At 49.5% G+C, this 24,034-nt stretch overlaps 1 protein-coding gene across 1 annotated transcript in view; it reads right to left on the minus strand.

The window, feature by feature from the left end:
• RAB5C (RAB5C, member RAS oncogene family) overlaps positions 1 to 24,034 on the minus strand; it is a 31,661-nt gene that overhangs the window by 2,962 nt on the left and 4,665 nt on the right. Inside the window, exons 2-4 of the mRNA XM_023204095.1 lie at positions 2,779 to 3,032; positions 1,125 to 1,276; positions 737 to 859 (exon numbers count right to left, since the gene is read on the minus strand). Of these exons, the coding sequence (XP_023059863.1) occupies positions 737 to 859; positions 1,125 to 1,276; positions 2,779 to 2,944 (441 nt within the window). The 5' untranslated portion in view covers positions 2,945 to 3,032. The remainder of the gene's footprint in view (positions 1 to 736; positions 860 to 1,124; positions 1,277 to 2,778; positions 3,033 to 24,034) is intronic.

Below are 24,034 nucleotides of genomic sequence, written 5' to 3' on the forward strand. Positions count from 1 at the left end.
TTTTTTTTTTTTTTTTTTTTTTTTTTTTGAGGCAGAGTCTCGTCGCCCGGGCTGGAGTGCGGTGGCCTGATCTCAGCTCACTGCAAGCTCCGCCTCCCGGATTTTTACGCCATTCTCCTGCCTCAGCCTCCCGAGTAGCTGGGACTACAGGCGCCTGCCACCTCGCCCGGCTAGTTTTTGTATTTTTAGTAGAGACGAGGTTTCACCATGTTAGCCAGGATGGTCTCGATCTCCTGACCTCGTGATCCGCCCGTCTCGGCCTCCCAAAGTGCTGGGATTACAGGCTTGAGCCACCGCGCCCGGCCCTGTTTTTATTTTTTTAAGAGATGGGGCCTCACTCTTGCTCAGGCTGGAGTGCAGTGGCGCAATCGCTGCAGTCTTAAACTCCCGGAATCAAGCAATCCTCCTGCCTCAGCCTCCCAAGCAGCTGAGACTACAGGTGCGTGCCACCAAGCCCAACTAATTTTTAAATCTTTTGTAGAGACAGAGTCTTACTATGTTGCCTAGGCTGGTCTCAAACTCCTGGCCTCAAGTGATCCTCCCACTCCAGCCTCCCAAGGCACTGGGATTACAGACAGGAGCCACGTTAGGCCCATGCCTGAGGCACGAGAGGCCAGCAGATGGAAGCTTCCCCGTTGCCTCCTAGCGCAGCCCTTCTCAAAGCCCCTGAACAACCTTGACGAGGCCAGGGGAGCTGCTTGCTCCACTCCTTCCCCCACGTCTGTCATCTCCTCACCTGGAATTCCACGGCTCTCTTGCTGGCCAGGTCTGCCTTGTTACCCGCGAGTGCAATGACGATGTTGGGGCTGGCCTGCCTCTGTAGCTCCTTCACCCAGTTCTTGGCCCGTGCAAATGTATCCTGAGGAGACAGGGACAGAATGTCGAAGGGACAGAGAAGGCATTCTGCCCAGGGCCACCCACTAGAGACTCTCAAGCTGGCACAGCCAAATTATCTAAGACACTGCCACCTAAAGATTCTGACGTAATGTCCCCAAACAGGAAATCTGCCCACCCGCCACCCAGGAACAGAGGGTTAAGCGGCCTGAAATCGGGGCTTTGATAACCCAATCCCTGGGACTCCGAGAAGATGAAGGGAAGAGGAAGAGGCAAGGGGAAATCTTTACTGTGTTGGTGATGTCATAGACCACGATGGCAGCCTGAGCCCCCCGATAGTACATGGGGGCCAGGCTGTGATACCGCTCCTGTCCAGCTGTGTCCCAGATCTCAAACTTGACTGTTGTGTCATCTAGGCAGACAGTCTGTGTGAGGAAGGCCGCTGTAAGAGAGAAGGAGTGTTCAGGGGCAAGAGTGAGTTGGAAGCCACCTCACACAACCCCACTGCTGCTTCCGGGCTCTGGCACGCAGAAGCCCCCCACTGAGATGGGCACAGAGAACCCTCAACCCAGGAGCCAAAGCAGGCCTGAGCAGGGGTGGAGTTTGGATTTTATGTGTCTGGAGGACGGGGTCTGCACAGGCTTTGCAGACGAAGCCTAGGTGAGGGGAGAAGGGAGGCCTGCATGCACTGAGTTGTCTCAGGACCATGCTTGGAAGAGGAATGCAGCAGGGGCAGCAGAGGGGAAGCCTAGGGGAAGCCTGACTCCAAGCACAGAAGGGTGAGCGCCCTCAGACCTCCTCCTCCTCCTGCCACTCAGAGAACAGACCAGCTGGGGACCTCTCCACCCCTCAGTTTGCTCCAGCCCAGGGGTGTCACTGACCTTGGGTTTCCTGAGGACATTCTCACACACTTAGCTATGCTGGGGAAGTACACACTGTTCCACCACCAGGCTGAGGCTGGGTGGCCGCCTTCCCAACCACCCCTGCCACCTCCAGGCACTCCAGCTAGCCACTGCCCCAAGCTCTGACCCAGACCCATTCCTGTATGGCCACCCTGTGACCCGACCTTCAGTCACTAAGAGGTGACTCCTTAGACAGGGGAAGGCAGGGTGCCTGTACACATGCTTCAAAGCAGGAGTCCAGAGCTGGAACAGACAGCAAAAGGCCCCTATGCCCTTGGACACAGCAGAGGACCCCAGACAGTCGTGTGTAGAAGGCTGCTTTCCTGGTCTGCCCTCCCCCAGCTTACTGAGGGACCTGGGGCACCGCCTCACTTCCCCTCTCCAGCTCCTGACCCAAATGCTGAGGAGGCAGCAGGGAGACTGCTGACATGGCCCATTTTGTTTCCAGCTGCCTGGAAACCTCCTACCAACCAAGAGAGTAGAGAAGGATGACTCAAGGCCAATGCGTGTGCTAGCCATGGAGGCAAGAAGCCGAGGCCAGACCCTCACTCACATCCTAAATGCTGACCACTGGAGAATCAACAACAGTCTGTGAGCTCCAGAAAGTCAGCTTCAGCAACGCCCACCTATCACCCAGCTCTGACTCACCAGGCTGTTCCTCCTTCTGGAAGCGGGAAAGGCCAGGGCATGTGGACCACCCGTTATAGTAAGAAGGGGCCTTGAAGATCCAGAGCCAGCCTCTCCCTCCATGCGGCCAGGGCAGTGAAAGGGCCTCAGCCAAGGCCACACAAATCAGGAAGGGGCAGAAACAGGATGGGAAGCTAGCTTTCCACTCCCAGCGAATGCTTACTAGCAATGCTTCGGGGACTCTGGCATAGAGACCAGTTGCTGGGCTCGATTCCAGAGCCCAGGTGAGGAAGTGGAGCTGCCACCACAGACGCATTTAGTCTCTAATGCAGCAGGCAGCTTCCCATCTCTCCAAGGTCAAAGCATTTCTTTGGCAACCCTGAGGCCCCTCCCCAACTCCCTCGTGCCCACTCACCTCCGATTGTGCTCTCCTGGTACTCGTGAAACTGTCCCTTGACAAAGCGGAGGACGAGGCTGGATTTGCCCACCGCAGACTCCCCCAGCAGAACCAGCTTAAACTGACAGATCTTGTTCCCAGCGGCTGGTCCATTGGGTCGTGCTGCGCCTCCCCGACCCGCCATTGCCCGTCCAGCTGTGGTGGTCCAGAGAGCGTGCGGGTGGGTACTGGTGCTATGCAGAGAGGCACTTAGTGGGGAGGGGGACCTCCAACTGTAGGGGAGAAATGAGAAGTACTGGGTTAGTTCAGAGGCCGTTGCCCAGTGTGTCCTTCTTAAATTACAGATCTTTCCCTCTGGCCTCACTAAGACCTAGCTGACTGCTTCCCCTCACCTCACCTCCCTGCCCTCCCCACTAGAGGTCAGGAGGCCTCACTGGGCTACATTAGACGTCTACCGGCTCTACCACCATCTGAGCCGTAAAGAGGAGAATGGTCTCCCAACTTCAGGCTCATGGTTCTGAGCAAACACATTGACTTCTGGGTCCCAAATATGTACATTCACCTAAAAATAAACACGCACAGGTGACGAATGAATGTGTGACAGCCTGGTGACAGTTAAGTCAACAGGCTTTTGCGGCAAAATTAAAAAAAAAAAAAAAAAAAAAAGCTCAGAAAGTTACTATGATTTAGGTCCACAATGAAGTTCCAGTCTGGTAGCCAGGACCACAGTGGTAAGGCAGACAGGGCCGGGGGGTCCTGGGAGAAAGCTCCTCAGAGAAGGTGCTTGGCCAACCTTGTGGGCTGGGCATTCAGGGACCAGGGCCTGGCCAGCACAAGTTGTTACTAACATAGTCATTTTTCTCCTGCCATCTTCAGAAGGACTGACCGACTTTCAGTCTAAGGCTGGATTGTGCTCCTCTGTGCACCTGAATCAAAGCAATGTTTCACTCTCTCATCCTGAGCCTTCTTCCCTAGTTCTCTCGTTTTTGATGGGCCAAAGTCTCGCACCCATTAAAAAACAAAACACACACAGAAACAAACACATACCAAAAACACACAAAGCAAACACACAGAGAAACACATAAACACGCCCCAAAACACACAGAAACACACACCGAAGTCAGAGCTCTGCCGCAGTCAGCACAGCTACCAACTTTCCCTTTTTTGATAGAGACCTCAGTTCCATTCTCTACTGGCAGAGATGGGGTGATAGAGAGAAAGAAGAGGCAGGAGGTGAGAAAGGGCAGAGACGAAGTCCTGCACCCCCAGCAGCTGGTGTTCCAGCCCCAGCATCTGAATCACTTGGTTGGTGACAGCTTCAGAGGCTCAAGTTTTTGTTTTTGGTAAGTTTTGGAATTGCAAAGACACATGAGGAGCCTATCTCTAGAAGCCTCTAGAAGACATAAGTGGATGTCTTCATCAGACATATACATGTGATGTTAACAGACATCAGGATATATACAGAATGTTTTACAAACAGGTCCTATGAGTAGGTATTAAGTACTGAACACCGTTCAGCGTTTGAACCTGGGTTGGAAAGAAAAGGTTTTTATTAGGCTTCCCTTTGCATAATGGAGTCTAAGATCCCAGGGAGAGCTGTGATCTGCCCCTGAGCAAGGGAAGTACGTTCCCTCATGGTCAAGGGACAGCAATGTGGATGAGCAGGAGGTGTCTGTGGGAAGCAAACGGTGCACACTCATGCAAGAAGCTGACAGCAAAGGGCTTGTTTTGTTCAACCTCAAATCGTTTTCCACATCCATTTAAAAAGTGAGCTTCAGGAAGAATGATTCACTAGCCAGAAACAACAGTTTCCTTTCTGGACAGAACCAAAGGAAAAGAGGTTTGAAATGGGGCCCACCTCTTCCCCAAAAGTACAAGGAAGGAAGTACGGGGTGGTGGGTCTCAATTAGCAACCAGAAATACCATGTAAATATTTCAAAGTTATGCCATTTCAGTATTTCATAGTTTAAGAAGCTTTTTTTTTTGTTTTGTTTTTTTGAGCTGGAGTCTCGCTCTGTCGCCCAGGCTGGAGTGCAGTGGCGCTATCTCTGCTCACTGCAAACTCCGCCTCCCGGATTCACGCCATTCTCCTGCCTCAGCCTACCGAGTAGCTGGGACTACAGGCACCCACCACCACACCCGGCTATTTTTTGTAATTTTAGTAGAGACAGGGTTTCACTGTGTTGCCACTATGGTCTCGATCTCCTGACCTCGTGATCCGCCTGCCTCTGCCTCCCAAAGTCCTGGGATTACAGGCGTGAGCCACCGTGCCCGGCCTTAAGATGCTTTCTCATTTCACCCCAGTCAATGAAGAGACAAGGTCTGTGCTTTCTACTTCTTAGAGATGCCCTCCTCACACTGCCTATGTGCATACTAGGAACTCAGAGTGCTGACTGAAGGAAATAATTTTTTTTATTTTTTAAAGAAACAGGGTCTCACTGTGTTGCCCAGGCTGGAGTGCAGTAGTGTGACCACAGCTCACTGCAGCTTCCAAGATCCTACTGCCTCAGCCTCCCAACAGGTATACACCACCACACCTAGCTAATTAAAATTTTCTTTTCTTTTTTTGAGACGGAGTCTCGCTCTGCCACCCAGGCTGGAGTGTAGTGGCCAGATCTCAGCTCACTGCAAGCTCCGCCTCCCGGGTTTACACCATTCTCCTGCCTCAGCCTCCCGAGTAGCTGGGACTACAGGCGCCTGCCACCTCGCCCGGCTAGTTTTTTGTATTTTTTTAGTAGAGACGGGGTTTCACCGTGTTAGCCAGGGTGGTCTCCATCTCCTGACCTCGTGATCCGCCCGCCTCAGCCTCCCAAAGTGCTGGGATTACAGGCTTGAGCCACCGCGTCCGGCCTTCTTTTTTTTTTTTTTTTTGCAGAGACGGAGTCTCACTCTGTTGCCCAGGCTGGTCTCCAACTCCTGGCCTCAAGCAACATCCCGCCTCAGCTTCCCAATTGCACAACCATTATCTCCTTCAAGCTTTACGACAACCTCCATTTTTCAGATAGATAAGTTCACATTCATATATTAAATGTCCTGCTCGTGGTCACCTAGCCTACAGGTGATAGAACCCCCCAGCCCCACCACAGACACGATGCCATCCTCCCTGCTGTGGAAGAACAGTGGAGGCAGTACCTGCCCTATGTTTGGTTTAGGGCTGCTAGGTGAATGAGACTCTCTTTTTGTGGTAGCAGCTTTGCTGCTCCAGGAAGGTCTAGCTCTATCTGGCTCTAGCAAGAGTCACAGTAATCTTGCAGTTTCTGAATGTCCTCAACAGTGGGAGGAGCCGCCCAGAGCCAGGCAGGACGACAGCGACAGAGGGAAAACCACAGTGGAATTACAAGTTGGTTATTACCATGAATCCACGTGACACAGAGTCTTGGCTGAGCAACAGTCTGTGGCTGGGGCACTAGAGGAGGAGGTATGAATGAACTGGGAGATGGTAATAGAAAACCAAGTTTCTGATTCCAGAAAAACCAAAGCAGTTGGTGCTGAGGGTACCGGGCTGGGGAGTAACCAGCACCTACAGGTCAAGAAAAATAGAGGTAACAGATCTAATTCTTGTCACTGCCAAACCACAGGGTTAGAGGGACAGAATGTGATTTTTTTTTTTTTTTTTTGAGACGGAGTCTCGCTCTGTCGCCCAGGCTGGAGTGCAGTGGCCGGATCTCAGCTCACTGCAAGCTCTGCCCCCCCGGGTTTACGCCATTCTCCTGCCTCAGCCTCCCGAGTAGCTGGGACTACAGGCGCCCGCCACCTTGCCCAGCTAGTTTTTTGTATTTTTTAGTAGAGACGGGGTTTCACCGTGTTAGCCAGGATAGTCTCGATCTCCTGACCTCGTGATCCGCCCGTCTCGGCCTCCCAAAGTGCTGGGATTACAGGCTTGAGCCACCGCGCCCGGCCAGAATGTGATTTTTAAAAACAAGCCAGAAGGGGAGACAAAAAACTCTCCTGCAGTGGTTCTCAACGGTATCTGTACATTGAAGTCATCTGTGCAGCCAGCCCCGCAAGATTCCCATGAAGGTTTGGAGCAGGGCCCAGCATCTGCAGGTGCCACTGAAGCACAGCCAGGGCTGGAGCATCTGGCACAGAGAGAGTGAGCACAGGCAATGGCTTTCCGCACCACGGGTGTGACTATCTCCTGCCACTTCTGAATCACTTTGTAGAAGCCACCTGAGCTGAGCCTCAGTATTCTCATTACTACTATGGGGCACACCAGGGGTAATGGCAGTGTTTGCCAGGTGTCTCACACACATCATGTTGAGTAAACTAAGAGTACTGACATGGTTATGGTTGAGTAGCTAAGAGTACTGACATGGTTATTTCTAACACTTTCTCCAAGACTATTGGTGAACAGACTCTGGCCATCCCATTGAACTCAGGCTCTCCCTGGCATAAACTAGCTGGTGACATGTTCTGCCTGGTCACTGATCCTGCCTTCCAGAGATACCTGAGCAGGCACACACAGCACTTTTCATGGTCTGTTGCCTCGTAGTTTTCCCGGCCCTGCTTGGTGATCACATGAGCAGTGGTGTCCAACCTTTGCAGTCAACAAAGCCCAAGGAAGCCAATTTTGCCAGGAAAGGCACACGGAGGTATGAGGGTGTCTAAGCCAGGTGAAGGCCACACCGAGAGCCCCAGCAAGCATTATACCCTCTCCCCTCAAGCCTGGGAAACTGAAGACATGGTGGGTAGTAAAGGTGAATGCATTCACTGAGCTGTCCTGCCTCCCAGGGATGGGCGTCTGGGAATCTTTCCTCTTGAACCCCTGGCAAAAATTACCCACTTGTGCAGTCAGGTGACGGAATTATAACCAAAACTGACAGTTTTCAAAGTCTTGAGACAAAAATCGAATTCTCCGTAAGAGCTAAAGTTACAGTCAAAGTTGATTTTTTTTGATTAGCTGACTTTGTGGTACACGCCTATGATCCCAGCTACTTGGGAGGCTGAGGCACAAGAATTGCCTGAACCCAGGAAACAAATTGCAGTCAGCCGAGATGGTGCCATTGCACTCCAGTTTGGGGCAAAAGACTGAGACTCTGCCTCAAAAAAAAAAAAAAAGTTGACTTTTTTTCATGAGTACGATGGCAGTGCTGGAGCTTCCGATGTACGGAGAAAGATTCTCTGTGCTGTGGACCCACCATCCAAATCAGAACCCTGGCTTGTTCAGAGGCCACTAAGAACAAGCACCAGTCCCAACTTCATGTCTTCCACAGGAAAGGAGAGAAAATGTATAAGGACTTGGAGTCACACTATTCTCCTGTTAATACAATGCACATGAAAGGGCAGAAGGGATCAAAGCTCCTAAACACTCCAGCCCCATGCACAGGCACTTCTGGGCCAAGGGTGGGAGAGAAACAGAAAGAAAAATGGGGCACTGTTCTTCCCTGCTCTGGGGTTCCCTCTGCTCTGGGGTTCCCTCTGCTTGGGACACTACAGGTCAGCGGGTCTCAAATTTTTATTTTATTTTATTTTTGAGTAGATCTCGCTCTGTCACCCAGGCTGGCGATCTCTGCTCACTGCAACCTCTGCCACCCAGGCTCAAGCGATTCTAATGCCTCAGCTTCTAGGAGTAGCTGGAACTATAGGCATATGCCATGACATCCGGCTAAATTTTTGTGTACTTTTTGTAGAGGTGGGGTTTCACCACGTTGGCCAGGCTGGTATCAAACTCCTGGCCTCAAGTGATCCGCCTGCCTCAACCTCCAAAAGTGCTGGGATTACAGGTGTGAGCCAGCTGTAATTTTTTTTTTTTTTTTCTGTTGTTTGTTTGAGATGGAGTCTCACTGTTGCCCAGGCTAGAGCAGTGGTGCAATCACGGTTCATTGCAGCCTTGACCTCCCAGGTTCAAGCGATCCTTCTACTTCAGCCTCCAGTCAAACCCTTTTGCACCAGAATCACCCAGGGCCTTTAGAAATACCCTGACCAACTGAATTAGAATCTCTAGAGGTGGAGTCCAGAAATCAATATTTTAAAAATAAGTTCCCAGAGTGATTTTAAGCAGTTGATCGAAGCACGAGAGCTATGGTTGATACAGGAAGGAGGGAGAAATCCAAGAGACAGAGAGGCACCCCTAATCAGGGCTGTGCACAACCCCTAAGTGTGCACGTGTAAGACCATGAATGTGGGAGGGGTCTTCAGCTTCACTCAGCAACTGGAGCCTTCTCCAAGACACCAGATGCTGCTGCAATTCCTCCCGCTAGCCTCCCTTCAAAAGTTTCACCTTTCTCTCCTCTAATCCACGAAGTCAGCCACTTTTTCGTATGTTTTGTCCTTCCTGGTAAAAGGGTAAGCAATTAAAGCTGCTGAGTGTCTCTTGTGCTTCCTGTTTGCTTTAGAGACTTCCTCCAGCTGAGAGTCCTGGCACAGCCTGGAGAGCAAGCTGATTAGGGAAACCAATCAGACTGTTGACCAGGGAGTGCAGGGTGTAGAGACTAGCTCACTCAAGGTTAGCGGGGTGGCCTGAGAACAAGTGACCCCGCCCAGGGTCCCCCGGAGGTGCTTCTGACCGGTGACTCTTCAGCTACGTTTTATCCTGGAACAAGGCATTCCTGAATATTTAAACAAGAGTCCAGCAAAGAAACAAAACAAAACAACAGCAGAAAGGAGTTGTTAAAGAAAAGGGAGCAAGGGACCCAGGAGGAGAGGTAACTCAGTTCAAAGGCTAAGGTGGAAGACATTTGATTTAAAAGCCAACTGGAGCCAAGGTTGTGCAAATGTTTCTGAAGCTCCTATTAGCTGGGGAGATGATTTACCCATAGGCTCAAGAACATAGCTCTTCCTCAAAGGGGAAAACCACTGCCGGCACACAGAAACAGAGGCCAGACTCACAGCAGGACTATCCAGGCTTCTAGCTGGTTGCAGACCCAGAGGAAAGAAGAATCTGAAGCAACGCCAGCCACGAGCCACACGAGGTACCCACACACCTTCCCCAGCGTGGCTAGCAGGTTAGGACTTGGGAGGCTGAGCCGGGTTTGGTTCAAGCTCAGCTCCACCGTTTATTAGCCGTGTGACATTGGCCAAGTCACACAAGTGATCATTATCAGCTTCAGTTCCTTATCTAAAAATTGGCATTCTTTAATACTAATTGCATGGGGTAGTTCAGATCAAGTGAAACAATGCACCACAGTAACAGGCTGAAGGTGAGCTTTCAACAAGTGGCAGGTTTATTACCCTAGAGGCTAGAATTGGCAGTCAGAGCCCAAAAGGGCCTTAAAGACCCCATCCTATTATTGACAATTAGAGAAAAAAAATGAAGGTGAGGGGAAGTGACCTGCCTAGTGTCACACAGCCAGTTGGTGGCAGAACCCAAGGCTGCCCAAGACTCATAACTCAAGCAAGGCTCTTCTATTAGAGATGTCATTACCTTAACCCCTGTTACTAAAAATAACAGGGACTGCGATCTTCTATGCATGCTTTAAAAAAATGTAGCTTTTAGTTAGGGAAAATGAGTTTCTATCAAACTAAAAAAAGCACACTGCCACTGGACGTAGTGGCTCACGCCTGTAATTCCAGCACTCTGGGAGGCCGAGGTGGGTGGATCACCTGTGGTCAGGAGTTGGGGAGCAGGTTGTCCAACCTGGTGAAACCCCGACTCTACTAAAAATACAAAAATTAGCCGGACGTGGTGGCTGGCACCTGTAATCCCAGCTACTCAGGAGGCTGAGGCAGGAGAATCACTTGAACCCGGGAGGCAGAGGTTGTGGTGAGCTATCGCACCATCACACTCCAGCCTGGACAAAAGAGCAAGACTCCATCTCAAAAAGAAAGAAAGAAAAAAAAAGCACACTGCTGGATGGAAGAGTTTTATATCTTGATTTGAGAAGTAACTACCTGAGCGCATACAAATGTAAAAACCCATCGAGCTGTATTTACAATTTGTAAACTATAATATATGTCACATGTCAATAAAAAGGTAAAAAAATACTGCTGCTATAGAATTTTACATATAATCATGAAAAATTAAAGCCTGGAAACGATACGAATGCCATCTAGCTCCTCTGTATATAAAATATTTTCTGCCTCTTTAGTATGAAGAAAATAATATTAAAGACAATCAAGGGACGGACGCAGTGGCTCACGCCTATAATCGCAGCACTTTGGGAGGCCAAGGCGGGCGGATAACGAGGTCAGGAGATCGAGACCATCCTGGCCAACATGGTGAAACCCTGTCTCTACTAAAAATAAAAAAATTAGCTGGGCGTGGTGGCGCATACCTGTAATCCCAGCTACTCGGGAGGCTGAGGCAAGAGAATTGCTTGAACCTGGGAGGCGGAGGTTGCAGTGAGCTGAGATCGTGCCACTGCACTCCAGCCTGGGGGACAAGAGTAAAACTCTGTCTCAAAAGAAAAAGAAAAGACAGGCCAGGCGTGGTGACTCCTGCCTGTAATCCCAGCACTTTGGGAGGCCGAGGCAGGCGGATCACCTGATGTCGGGAGTTCAAGACCAGCCTGGCCAACATGGTGAAACCTCATCTCTACTAAAAATACAAAACTAAGCTGGGTGTGGTGGTGTGCGCCTATAATCCCAGCTACTCGGGAGGCTGAGTCAGGAGAATTGCTTGAACCGGGAGGCAGAGGTTGCAGTGAGCCGAGATCACACCATCACACTCCAGCTTTGGGGACAAGAGTAAAACTCCTTCTCAAAAAAAAGAAAAAAAAATCAAAAAGATGATACCTGAATTGGAAAAGACCAAAGGAGAACAAAGATACCCAAATGTTAAACACAAATAAGGTGTAAGACAATGGGATTCCTCATAAAAAAATAAGATTTCTGCATATATATTAAGGATATACTTAGTGTTTGGGCTTAACTGTGAGCTAAAGGATTTTCGAGTGGTTTAAAGCGTCATGATAATAAAGAGAAACTGATATTTATGTCTTTTCGATGGGGAGAAAGAGGTTGTAACAGTATGATATTCTGCACTCACCAATCAGTCCAGAGTGTATCTGCAGAGGAAAGGGGGGTTTAGAGGTTATGGGAAGGAATCAAAGAGAGGGGTGTCCTCTGTATGACCAGGACTATGGAACTGCTTCACACAGGGCCTGTGTCTTACCTAAGAGTCTAACAGGGGAAGCTTGGCCCTGGCCCTAGCAGCCAGAAGCTTAAGAGACCAAGGTGAGATCTAGCCGAATTCTGATGGGGGGTGTTGGAACAGGGTGGGCTCCACCTCCCACCTTCAGGAGGTCCAGCTCTTAAACCTAGGGGACTTGGGGGAGGCAGCAGTAGGGAGGAAGGTGCTGCCTTTCCACAGCTACAGGAAGATGACCCTTTTTCCAGGGGAAAGGGAAGTAAATCATCCCAGAGGGGCACTCAAGGTGAGCTGGGTCCCCTACCACGGGAAAAGCACCCCCACCTTCCTTAACTGGGATTGGTTTCATTTCATTCTTTTTTCAATAAGATTTCTGGGGCTTAGTGCCCAGACTTCCACACCACAATCAGGCCCTGATGGGGTCCCCCAAGTGCAACCACCAACTCCACCAATACCTGCGAAAGGGGCCAGTGTGCAGAGGCATCAAGAGGCTTCAAGCCTGGATACGCATTACCAAGTGATCTTTAATAAACACTGTGCAGGCTGCCCCTGGAACTTTGCCGAAGTCAGCCAGGACAGAGCACAGCTGGCTCCTGCAGCCCTTTGCCTTGTGTGGGAAGTCTTGTTGTATCACTCGGGACAGATGCCAAGCTCAGTCAGGTGGAAGACACCCCTGAGGGACAGACCCTTAGCTTTCCAGAACTCTACCCCAGCAGAACACCATGAAATCCTTCCCTGATCCCTGAGCTGTCTTCCCAGCTTTCAATGACAGATGGGTTCTCTGGAGAGGCTCAGAGAGGAGCAGTCAGGGCTGGATGGAAACCTCCAGCAGCCACTCCCTCTTTCTGCACCCACAGGGAGGAAGACTATTGGGTGGGAGGACACCTCCATGGATCTGCAGGCGCAGCTTGGTCAGTGTGGTCGGCCAGTGCTGTCCACAGAAGGGCCCCAGGCTTCATAGGTGGCTCAACGACTCTCAGTCATTGGCTCTGCTGGCCAACAGAGGAGACAGGTAGCAAGGAAGGCCCACAGACAGGGCACTGCCTGCAGTTGCACCAGGCAAGGCTGCGGGCCAGCCTACCTATTCCAAAAGGCACCGGGGGGACAGGCCCTAATGCTGACATTCCTGAGAGACTGTTCTCCCTCAGAGGGCCCAGTCTCTAACAGCACACCTCAGTCAGAAAGGTTGTGACAGATTCTTTTTTTTTTTTTTTTTGAGACGGAGTCTCGCTCTGTCGCCCAGGCTGGAATGCAGTGGCGCGATCTTGGCTCACTGCAACCTCCAGCTCCCAGGTTCAGGCAATTCTCCTGACTCAGCCTCCCGAGTAGCTAGGACTACATACACGTTCCACCACATCTGGCTAATTTTTTAGTAGAGACGGGGTTTCACCATGTTAGCCAGGATGGCCTCGATTTCCTGACCTTGTGATCTGGGCTGTGCCAGATTCTCTAACCCTGTCTAAGGCTGCTCTCTCAAGTCTCAAGCAAAAGCTCAACTTGGAATCTTTCTACAGCCCAGATCCACACACATGTCCCAGACACAGGGCTTGATGGGGATGACAATATGGCTGTATGGTGGCTCACAGACCACCAGTCAGTTCTTTACCTGCCAATGCCAGGCGGGATGCTAGGAAGAGTGCCATCCAAGGCAAAGGTTCCTCTGGCCCCAGCCTACCCTGCCGCTGTCCTGGAATGGGGCATGAGTCAAATGGAAGCCAGTCAGGATAGATAGATGTAGAATTCCTGTTGATCCACAGTCCTCACAACTATCCTGTATTTCATTTGCTCAGGCAGTTACTATTTAGCTAGGACATTTCTCACTGGAATCTCATCAATGCAGGGCCCGTCTTCCCCCCGTCTCAAAAGGGGCTCTGCAGGGGTCAGAAGCACCAGCCAGGACAGCTGCCACTTCCGCTGCTGCCCTAGGCCCAGAAAGACTCCAAAAACCTCTGTTGAAAGTCAGGATCAGAAGCAGCACCTGTTCATCCAGCCACTCACACCAGTGGACACCTCTCCAAAACCCTTCCCGTCCTTACCAATAACAGAAAATAAAAGAAAGTCAGTTTAAATCACTGCCCCTTTGTTTTGCCTTCAGCTCCTAAACAGAGAGCAGAGGTCATGTTTGAGAGGAAAGCAGGGGAAAAGAGAACCAGCAAGCCAAATGCCTCGTGTTCAGACACCACACCCACCGTGGTCAGAGGCTGTGCAACCAATAAGAAAAAAGTCAAAGTTCTCGGTGGGAGACCTGAGGGACGATGGCTATTCTCAGAAGCCCAGGCACCAAAGAACAATATTTTACACTATACATATATATACACACATATATACATATGTATACACACACATATATATATACACACACATATATATATATAAATTTTTTTTTTGAGATGGAGTGTCGCTCTGTTGCCCAGGCTGGAGTGCAGTGGCACGATCTGGGATCACTACAACCTCCACTTCCCGGGTTCAAGCAATTCTCGTGCTTCAGCCTCCTGAGTAGCTGCGATTCCAGACGTGCACCACCATGCCCGGCTTGTAATTCTATATTTTTAGTAGAGATGAGGTTTCACCATGTTGGCCAGGCTGATCTCGAACTCCTAACCTCAGGTGATCCACTTGCGTCAGCCTCCCAAAGTGCTGGGATTACAGGCATAAGCCACCACACCCAGCTCTTTTTCTACATACATTTTTGATACAGGGTCTTGCTCTGCTGCCCAGACTAGAGTGCAATGACGTAATCATAGCTTACTGCTACCTTGACTTCCTGGGCTCAAACAATCCTCCTACCTCAGCCTCCCGAGTAGCTAGGACTATAGGCGCATGCCATCATGCCCAGCTAATTTTTCTATGTTTTGTAGAGATGGGGTTTTGCCATGTTGCCTAGGCTGGTCTCAGACTCCTGGGCTCAAGTGATCCACCTGCTTCAGCCTCCCAAAGTGCTGTGATTACAGGCATGAGCCACTGTGTCTGGCATCTTTCTTAATTTTTGCTGAACAAACTGTAGAGTGGTGCTCAGTGAAGAAATCAAGCAATGAATAAGTCTAAATAAGATTCAATGAGTGACTCACACTTCTGCTTCCATGGCCCCAAATGTTTGTAAGACTAGTGTAGGTGGCAAGGGGCTGAAGAACTTGGGGGACTGAGGGTGTGAGTGTGAAAGCAAGAGAAATTAAAGGCACTGTTGCAGATGAAAATGACCACATTCCGGCCGGGCGTGGCGGCTCACGCCTGTAATCCCAGCACTTTGGGAGGCCGAGGCAGGCGGATCACAAGGTCAGGAGATTAAGACCATCCTGGCTAACATGGTGAAACTCCGTCTCTACTAAAAATACAAAAACTTAGCCGGGTGCGGTGGCAGGCGCCTGTAGTCCCAGCTACTCGGGAGGCTGAGGCAGGAGAATGGCCTGAACCCAGGAGGCGGAGCTTGCAGTGAGTCAAGATGGCGCCACTGCACTCCAGCCTGGGCAACAGAGCCAAACTCTGTCTCAATAAAGAAAAAAGAAAAAAAAAAAAAGAAAACGACCACATTACAAAATTCTCAAAGGATGGACACTGGGTTTCCTTTGTGTTAACAGCACATAACAGCAAGCCTGACACATAGTAGGTGAGCACAGATACGGTGAACTGCGCATGTGAGAGGTACAGCCTGCTTACACTTGACAAGTGAACTAGGGAAGTTGAGGGCTTAAATCCGCATTCATCTGCCAGACGGCTCAGGTCCCCTAACAGAGCCACAGAGCAGCTGAGGAGCTGCCTCACTTCCCCAGGGAGGACTTCCTCCATCCCTACTGTACAGGGCTTAAGAGCACAAGTGCTGGAGTCAGATAAACTTCAGTTCAAGTTCTGGAGGCACCACTTAGGGTGGCCTGGTGTTGTCACTGAACCCATTTCCTCACATGTAAAATGGAGAGGCCAGTACCACCTATCTCCAGGGCTGCCAAGAAGATGATGCATGTGAGACTCTTAGCAAAGGGCCTGGCCTGGGGAAGCATTCAGTACATGTTCTGCAGCAGGGAAGCACCTGCTCCTTCACTTCTCTGTGAAGGAGGCACACTCCTCACTTCGTCTTTCAGACAACATTCACTCTTTCCTCTCACCTCCAGCTTCCCGGGACTCCATTCTTCAGCACCTCTCATTTGCAGAGAATGCTGAAGAGGACATCTTTCCCCAGTTTCCTAGAAGATACTCAGTGTCCTGTCAACAACCCCAATCTTGCATCCTGTGGAGACTCGCTCCCAAAACCACAAAAATGGAGGGGAGAAACCATCACTATCCAATAAATCTGCAAGGGGTGAAGGCCCCAACCAGGCAAACCATAACCTCTTTTAAAAAGAAAAAAAACAACAAAAAAAAGTCCTATAACACAAAGCATCTTGGGTTTCTTTTGGTAGAGATGAGTTTTCATCATGTTGCCCAGGCTGATCTCAAACTCCTGCGCTCAGGCAATCCCCCTGCCTTGGCCTCCCAAAGTACTGGGATTACAGGCATGAGCCACCGCGCGCCGTGCACAAAGCATCTTAAAGCCCAAATGCCCTTCCTTCCATCTCAAAGCCTCTTTCAGGAAAGGGAAGAAGCAGTTCAGTTGTGGAGAGGGGGAGGGGACAGGAATAGAGCAGCTGACAAAGAAAGCAGAGTTCCTTTTAAAAACCAGGCTGCAAACACTAGAGGTTTGGAAACTGGCGTCATTAATCACCATGCTGTCTGAGCAGCTCAGAGAGCAATTTGATGTCTAGGAGAGCAGCCAGGGTTAGAGAGGCCACCCACGCCCTCCTCCATGCCTGGGATGCCTCTAACAGCCACCTGAAGGGGACACACATGGAGTTATGAATAGAAGGCAAGAGGCTTGTAAACCAACTCCTGTTAAGATCCCAAGTTAGTGTTTCCAGCAGGGCTCAAGTTACACATTTTCAGAGAGATGACAGTACAACGGAAGGATTTCAGCTATTCAATGATTCAGGATCACGGCACAAAGTGACAGCCTACCCTGAGCCAGCCAATAGCCACAAACCCTCCCAAGGGGGCAGTCCATTTTGGGAGGGCAGAGAAAGACACTGACTGGCCTGGACCATGTGGAATCTCTTACAAGACCCAGAGTCCAGGAAACTTTGGCTGGAGAACTTAGCATTTGAAATAGAGAACGATTATATACACATACCTCATCTTCCCAACTCCATAGTAAATTCCAAAGGAAAGACCAAATCTGACCATTTTTTGGATCAGTCATAGCATCAGGCAGGGGTAAGAGAAGTATGAATGGGTGAGTAGAAGGACAACAGCCAGCTATGGGGATTAACTCCCAGTACTGCAGTTGATTCTCACAGGGTGGATTTCCCAGGTCCACCTCTACGTTTCCCAACTCCAGAGTCTTCAGTAACTATGACTAACCATTAAGGGAAGAAATAGCTCAAGGCATCCACATCACTCTATGTCAAAATACCTGAGAGAAAACATTTGCTAAAAAGGCAGTGGTCTTGGAGAGCCAGCTCAATCTACGACTCTGGCACGAAATACACAAAGTAAGCCTGGGGCCCGGCGCGGTGGCTCATGCCTGTAATGGCTGAGGCAAGTGGATCACTTGAGGTCAGGAGTTCGAGACCAGCCTGGCCAACATGGTGAAACCTCGTCTCTACTAAAATTACAAAAAGTAGCCAGGCGTGGTAGTGTGCACCTGTAATCCCAGCTACTCAGGAGGTTGAGGCACAAGAATTGCATGAATCTGGGAGGCAGAGGCTGCAGTGAGCCGAGATCGTGCCACTACACTCCAGTCTGGCGGACACAATGAGTCTGTCTCCAAAAATCTGGCAGTGCCAAAAAGTAAAGAAGTAATCAAAAAACAAAAACAAAAATCCTCACAATGACTGGGCAGGTCAAAGGAGGCTAAAAGAGCAACCAATGGGCAAAGCTGAAACATTTTGGGCAATAAAACTAACCCCCTATTGGATTATTTATTCATTTATTTTTGAGACAAAGTTTCACTCTGTTACCCAGACTGGGGTGCAGTGGTAGATCTCCGCTCACTGCAACCTTCACCTCCCTGATTCAAACGATTCTCCTGCCTCAGCCTCCTGAGTAGCTAGGATTACAAGCATGCACCATCATACCTGGCTAATTTTTGTATTTTTAGTAGAGATTGGGTTTCACCATGTTGACTAGGCTGGTCTCAAACTCTAGGTCTCAGGTGATCGGCCCATCTTGGCCTCCCCAAGCGCTGGGAATATGAGCATGAGCCACTGCGCCTGGCCTTATCACTGGATTATAAGCCAAAGGGTAGGCCGGGCGCAGTGGCTCACCCCTGTAATCCCAGCACTTTGGAAGGTCGAGGCAGGTGGATCACGAGGTCAAGAGATCGAGACCATCCTGGCCAACATGGTGAAACCCCGTCTCTACTGAAAATACAAAAATTAGTCAGGCATGGTGGCATGCACCTGTAGTCCCAGCTACTCAGGAGGCTGAGGCAGAATTGCTTGAATCCGGGAGGCAGAGGTTGCAGTGAGCCGAGATTGTGCCACTACACTCCAGCCTGCCAGTAGTAAGACTCCATCTCAAAAAAAAAAAAAAAGAAACCGTAGTGTAAAATAAATATCCTGGAGTCCATACGAATATTAAATAATTGAACAAATAAATGGGGGAGAATAGGCTGGGCACGGTGGCTCACGCCTGTAATCCCAGCACTTTGGGAGGCCAAGGCAGGTGGATCACCTGAGGCCTGGAGGTCGAGACCACCCTGGCCAACATGGTGAAACCTCATCTCTACTAATAATACAAAAATTAGCCGGGCGTGGTGGCATGTGCCTGTAATCCCAGCTACTCGGGAGGCGGAGGCAGGGGAATCGCTTGAACCCGGGAGGTGGAAGTTGCAGTTAGCCAAGATCGTGCCACTGCACTCCAGCCTGGGCGACAAGAGCAAAACTCCATCTCCAAATAATAAATAAATAAATAGAAATAAATGGGGGAAAATAGACAAGTCTCTTGTATAGAAGAATTTAATAATTCAGCTGGGCACCGTGGCTCACGCCTGTAATCCCAGCACTTTGGGTGGATCATGAGGCCAGGAGCTCGAGACCATCCTGGCTAACATGGTGAAACCCTATCTCTACTACAAAAATACAAAAAAATTAGCCGGGTGTGATGGTGTGCGACTGTAGACCCAGCTACTTGGGAGGCTGAGGCAGGAGAATGGCGTGAACCCAGGAAGTGGAACTTGCAGTGAGCCGAGATTGCACCACTGCACTCCAGCCTGAGTGATACAGTGAGACTCCACCTCAAAAAAAAAGAAAAAAGGAAAATGGATTTAGTAACTCATGTAGCTACTCCGCCCTCAACAAGGGGAACATGAACCCAAGTCTCTGTTCCTTAGGTGTGGGCTACACATAGTGACTTTATTCCAAAATGGGCAGCATGGAAAGGGGACGGGGAGAACTTTACAGAGAAGCCTCATGCACATCACCTCAGTCAAGTGATCACAGTTGACATCGGTCATGGAAAGGCTTGTGGATTGTAGGTACCCTTGGCACGATGTGATGAAAATAGCACTTTACCTCACTGGTCCTCCTTCCCAAAACTCGGCACAGTCTAATTATGAGAAAAACACTGGACACAGCCAGGCGCGGTAGCTCACGCATGTAATCCCACCACTTTGGGAAGTCGAGGTGAGATCGCTTGAGCTCAGGAGTCTGAGACCAGCCTGGACATCATGGTGAAACCCTGTCTCTACAAAAATTAGCCAGCCATGGTGGTGCATTTCTGTAGTCCCAGCTACTTGGGAGGCTGAGGTGGGAGAATGGATTGAGCCGAGACTGCACCATTGTACTCCAGCCTGGGTGACGAAGCAAGACTCTGTCAAAAAGAGAAAAATACTAGACAAATCCCAGTTGAGAAGAGATTCTCTTTATTTTTTATTATTTTTCTTGAGACAGAGTCTCGTTCTGTCTCCCGCCCAAGCTGGAGTACAGGGGCACGATCTTGGCTCACTGCAACCTCCACCTCCCGGTTCAAGCGATTCTTGTGCCTCAGCCTCTTGAGTAGCTGAGACTACAGGTGCGTGCCACCACGCCTGGCTAATTTTTGTATTTTTAATAGAGATGAGGCTTCATTCACCATGTTGGCCAGGCTGGTCTCGAACTCCTGACTTCAAATGATCCACCCACCTCAGCCTCCCAAAGTGCTGGGATTATAGGCGTGAGTCACTGTGCCTGGCCGAGATCCTCTTTAGATGCTTGCCCAGCACTCCTCAAAACTGTCAAAGTCATCAAAAACAAGAAAAGTCTGAGAAACCAGCACAGCCAAGAGGAGCCTAAGGAGACAATGAATATAGGCAACATGGGATCCTGGAACAGAAAAGGACATCAGGTAAAAATCTATGGAAATCTGAATAAAGGATGGACTTTAATGTGAAATATGTACTAACATAAGATATTAATAACAGGGAAAAGGTGTGGGGGATTGAGAAAACTCCCTGTACCATCTTCATAACTTTTCTAAAACTATTCTGAAAGACTAAGCTTATTAAGCCTCGGCAACATAAGGAGATCCCATCTCTACAAAAAAATAAAAAATCGGCCGGGCACAGTGGCTCATGCCTGTAATCCCAGCACTTTGGGAGGCCAAGGCAGGCGGACCACAAGGTCAAGAGATCAAGACCATCCTGGCCAACATGGTGAAACCCTGTCTCTACTAAAAATATAAACATTAGCTGGGTATGGTGGCGCATACCTGTAGTCCCAGCTACTCGGGAGGCTGAGGCAGGAGAATCACTTGAACCCAGGAGGCGGAGGCTGCAGTGAGCCAAGATGGCGCCACCGCATTCCAGCCTGGCAACAGAGCGAGACTCCACCTCAAAAGCAAAAAAAAAAAAAACAACGAACAGCCTCAAGGTGAGCAGAGGATATCCAAGTACTGCAGGTACAGGACCAGGGAGTGTTAAAGACCCCATCTGTGGAATACACATGTGAGGGCTGCTCATACCACTGGTCTGAACAGCTGCTGCCACCACTTTCTTAAGCCACCTTCATTCAGGAACGAGCCTTGTGCAGACATGCAGAACAGCATCTACAGGCGGAGTGAAATTCGCTTCCACTGATCCTTGCTAAGTACTGGTCTGGGGTCGGGGCTGCCTCACTACACACAACTGTAGAAGCACAGTCGTTTTGTCCTGCCATCAGATACACACACGGCAGAAGCCAGTCAACAGGACTGTGGCTCGTCAGGGCTGCGCCCTCATTGTCCCATTAAACCCTTCACCAGAAATGGAGATTTGGAGAGTCTTAACTTCTGGAAATTGAGTTTGTGACCTGCTTCTCATCGTCTCTACTGTAACATTGATTCTACTGACCTGTTTGCTCTCCCATTTGTCTATGAGCAACTTTCTGGGAGATGGACCAAAGATATGGCTCAAGCTTTGGGATCAGATAGATGTTAAGTTTGAATCCTAGGTTCATGACATCCAAAGTGTGTGAAGAAAGGAAGGGAAGTGTGTGTTAAAAGAAGTCGGTGAGAGACGGGCACGGTGGCTCACGTCTGTAATCCCAGCACTTTGGGAGGCCAAAGTGGGTGGATCACCTGAGGTCAGGAGTTTGAGACCAGCCTGACCAACATGGAGCAACCCTATTTCTACTAAAAATACAAAAAATTAGCCAGCCGCGGTGTCACATGCCTGTAATTCCAGCTACTCGGGAGGCTGAGGCAGAAGAATTTCTTTAACTTGGGAGGCGGAGGTTGCAGTGAGCTGAGACTGTGCCATTGCACTCCAGCCTGGGCAACAAGAGCAAAACTCTGTCCCCCACCAAAAAAAAAAAAAAAAAAAAAGGAGGGGGGGGAGCTGGGCACAGTGGCTCATGCCTATAATCCTAGCACTTTGGGAGGCCAAGGTGGGCAGACCATGAGGTCAGGAGTTTGAGATCAGCCTGACCAACATGGTGAAACCCGTCTCTACTAAAAATACAAAACTAGACAGGCATGGTGGTGCACACCTGTAATCCCAGCTACTAGGGAGGCTGAAGCAGGAGAATCACTTGAACCCGGGAGGCAGAGGTTACAGTGAGCAAGATTGCACCATTGCACTCCAGCCTGGGCGAGAGGGCAAGACTCCATCTCAAAAAAAAAAAAAAAAAAAAGAAGTGGGCAGGTGTTTGGTGTTTGCTTTAAGGACAGGTTTGAATGTCTGCCCTCTCCTTTAACAACTTCAGTAGGGGACCTACTACACTGAATGCCATGCCAGGTCCTAAATATTCAAACAGGACCCGATCTGTGCCCCTAAAGGGCTCACCCACCAGAGAATGAGGCAGGTAAGGAACAATGAGATAGCAGTTGAGAAGACAGCTCATGTAGGAGACAAGCCCTCAGTCCATTTGGGGCAAGGCAAGGCTTTATACAGGAAGTGGCATTCAAACTGAGCTTCCAGAGAAAAGTAGGGAGACGCAGTTTCCAGGCACGTGAGGTGGAGAAGAGCCTTCTAGGCAAAGTGAACAGTAGGCATTTAGCCCAGAGATGGGTCAAGGAGAGGCTATATTGAATAGCGATAAGAGCACACCCTTTCTCTGCCATTACTACACAGCCCCCAGCTCTAACATGGGGATTAAACATGGAACCTACCTCCTGGGGTTGTCGGAGGATTAGAGGAGTCAATACACACTTAGGGCTCAGAAGAGTGCCTGGCACATGGCAAAAATAAAAGTTTAGCTTTTATTTGTATTACTGTTCTTTCAATATAGAGGATGGGGCTATTTACTTGGAAAATTAATCTCTTACAATACCAAGCTATTAATGCAGAGGACTCCAAAAACATTCCAATCTTCCTCTGCCAAGATTGCTGAAAGCACAATTACCTGAATTTTGGCACATCCCAGTTTATAAATTCTACCTAAAGCAGTGCTTCTCAAACAGCCCCAACATATGTACCCTTCCCTCAAGTCAGGGGAGAGGAAACTCCCAGGAATCTGGGAGTCGAACCCAAAGCAGTTGGCTACAACCAAAATACTATCTTTGGCTGGGCACGGTGGCTGATACATAATCCCAGCACCTTGGGAGGCCAAAGTAGGAGGATCACTTGAGCCCAGGAATTCTGAGACCAGCCTGGGCAACATGGCAAAACCCTGTCTCTCCTAAAAATACAAAAACTAGTCGGGCATGGTGGTACATGCCTATAGTCCCAGCTACTCAGGAGGCTGAGATGGGAGGATCACTTGGCACCAGGAGGTCAAGGCCGAAGTAAGCCGTGATCATACCACTGCATTCCAGCCTGGGTGAGAGAGGCCCTGTCTCAAAAATTAATTAATTAATTAATTAATTAATTAATTAATTAAAGTTTCCTGTGTTAGCTTCAATTCATGCAAACTTTGCATTCCAATCTATAATAGTTCCAGGACTGTTTTAATATTAAAACACTTACAGCTGAGTAAGACTGAAGTGGCACAGCATTCTCTTCTGTAAAATGGGAATACAACTCACATCAATTCTGTTCAATGTCTACGAAATGAGACAATTTGTGAAACCATCAAGCAATGTACAAGGCATCCCAGCAAACATTTTGTTTTCGTTTTAGAGATGGGGTCTCATTATGCTGCCCAGGCTGGTCTTTTTTCTTTCTTTCTTTCTTTTTTGAGGTAGAGTCTTGGTCTGTTGCCTAGGCTGGAGTGCAGTGCTGTAGTCCCAGCTCACTGCAACATCCGCTTCCCAGGTTCAATCGCCTCCCAGGTTCCTGCCTCAGCCTCCTGAGTAGCTGGGATTACAGGCATGTGCCACCACGCCTGACTAATTTTGGTTAGTAGAAATGGGGTTTCACCATGTTGGCCAGGTTGGTCTCGAACTCCTGACTTCAGGTGATTTGCCTGCCTCAGTCTTCCAAAGTGCTAGGATTACAGGCGTGATCCACCACACCTGGCCCCCAGGCTGGTCTTGAACTCCTGGGATCAAGTGATCCTCCCGAACTGCTGGGATTACAGGCATGAGTCGCTGTGTCCTGCCCCAGCATACATTTGGTACACACGTTGAATCAGAATCAGTATTGAGGGCTAGGCACAATTACCTGAGGTCAGGAATTCGAGACCAGCCTGGCCAACATGGAGAAACCCTGTCTCTACTAAAAATACAAAAATTAGCCTGGCATGGTGGCACACAACTGTAATCCCAGCTACTCAAGAGGCTGAGGAAGGAGAATCGCTGGAGCCCAGGAGGTAGAGGTTGCAGTGAGCCAAGACTGCACCATTGCACTCCAGCCTGGGAGACGAGAGTGAAATTCCATCTCAAAAA

The sequence above is a fragment of the Piliocolobus tephrosceles genome, chromosome 16 (genome assembly GCF_002776525.5).
Source record: "Piliocolobus tephrosceles isolate RC106 chromosome 16, ASM277652v3, whole genome shotgun sequence".
In the NCBI taxonomy this organism is placed as follows: domain Eukaryota; kingdom Metazoa; phylum Chordata; class Mammalia; order Primates; family Cercopithecidae; genus Piliocolobus; species Piliocolobus tephrosceles.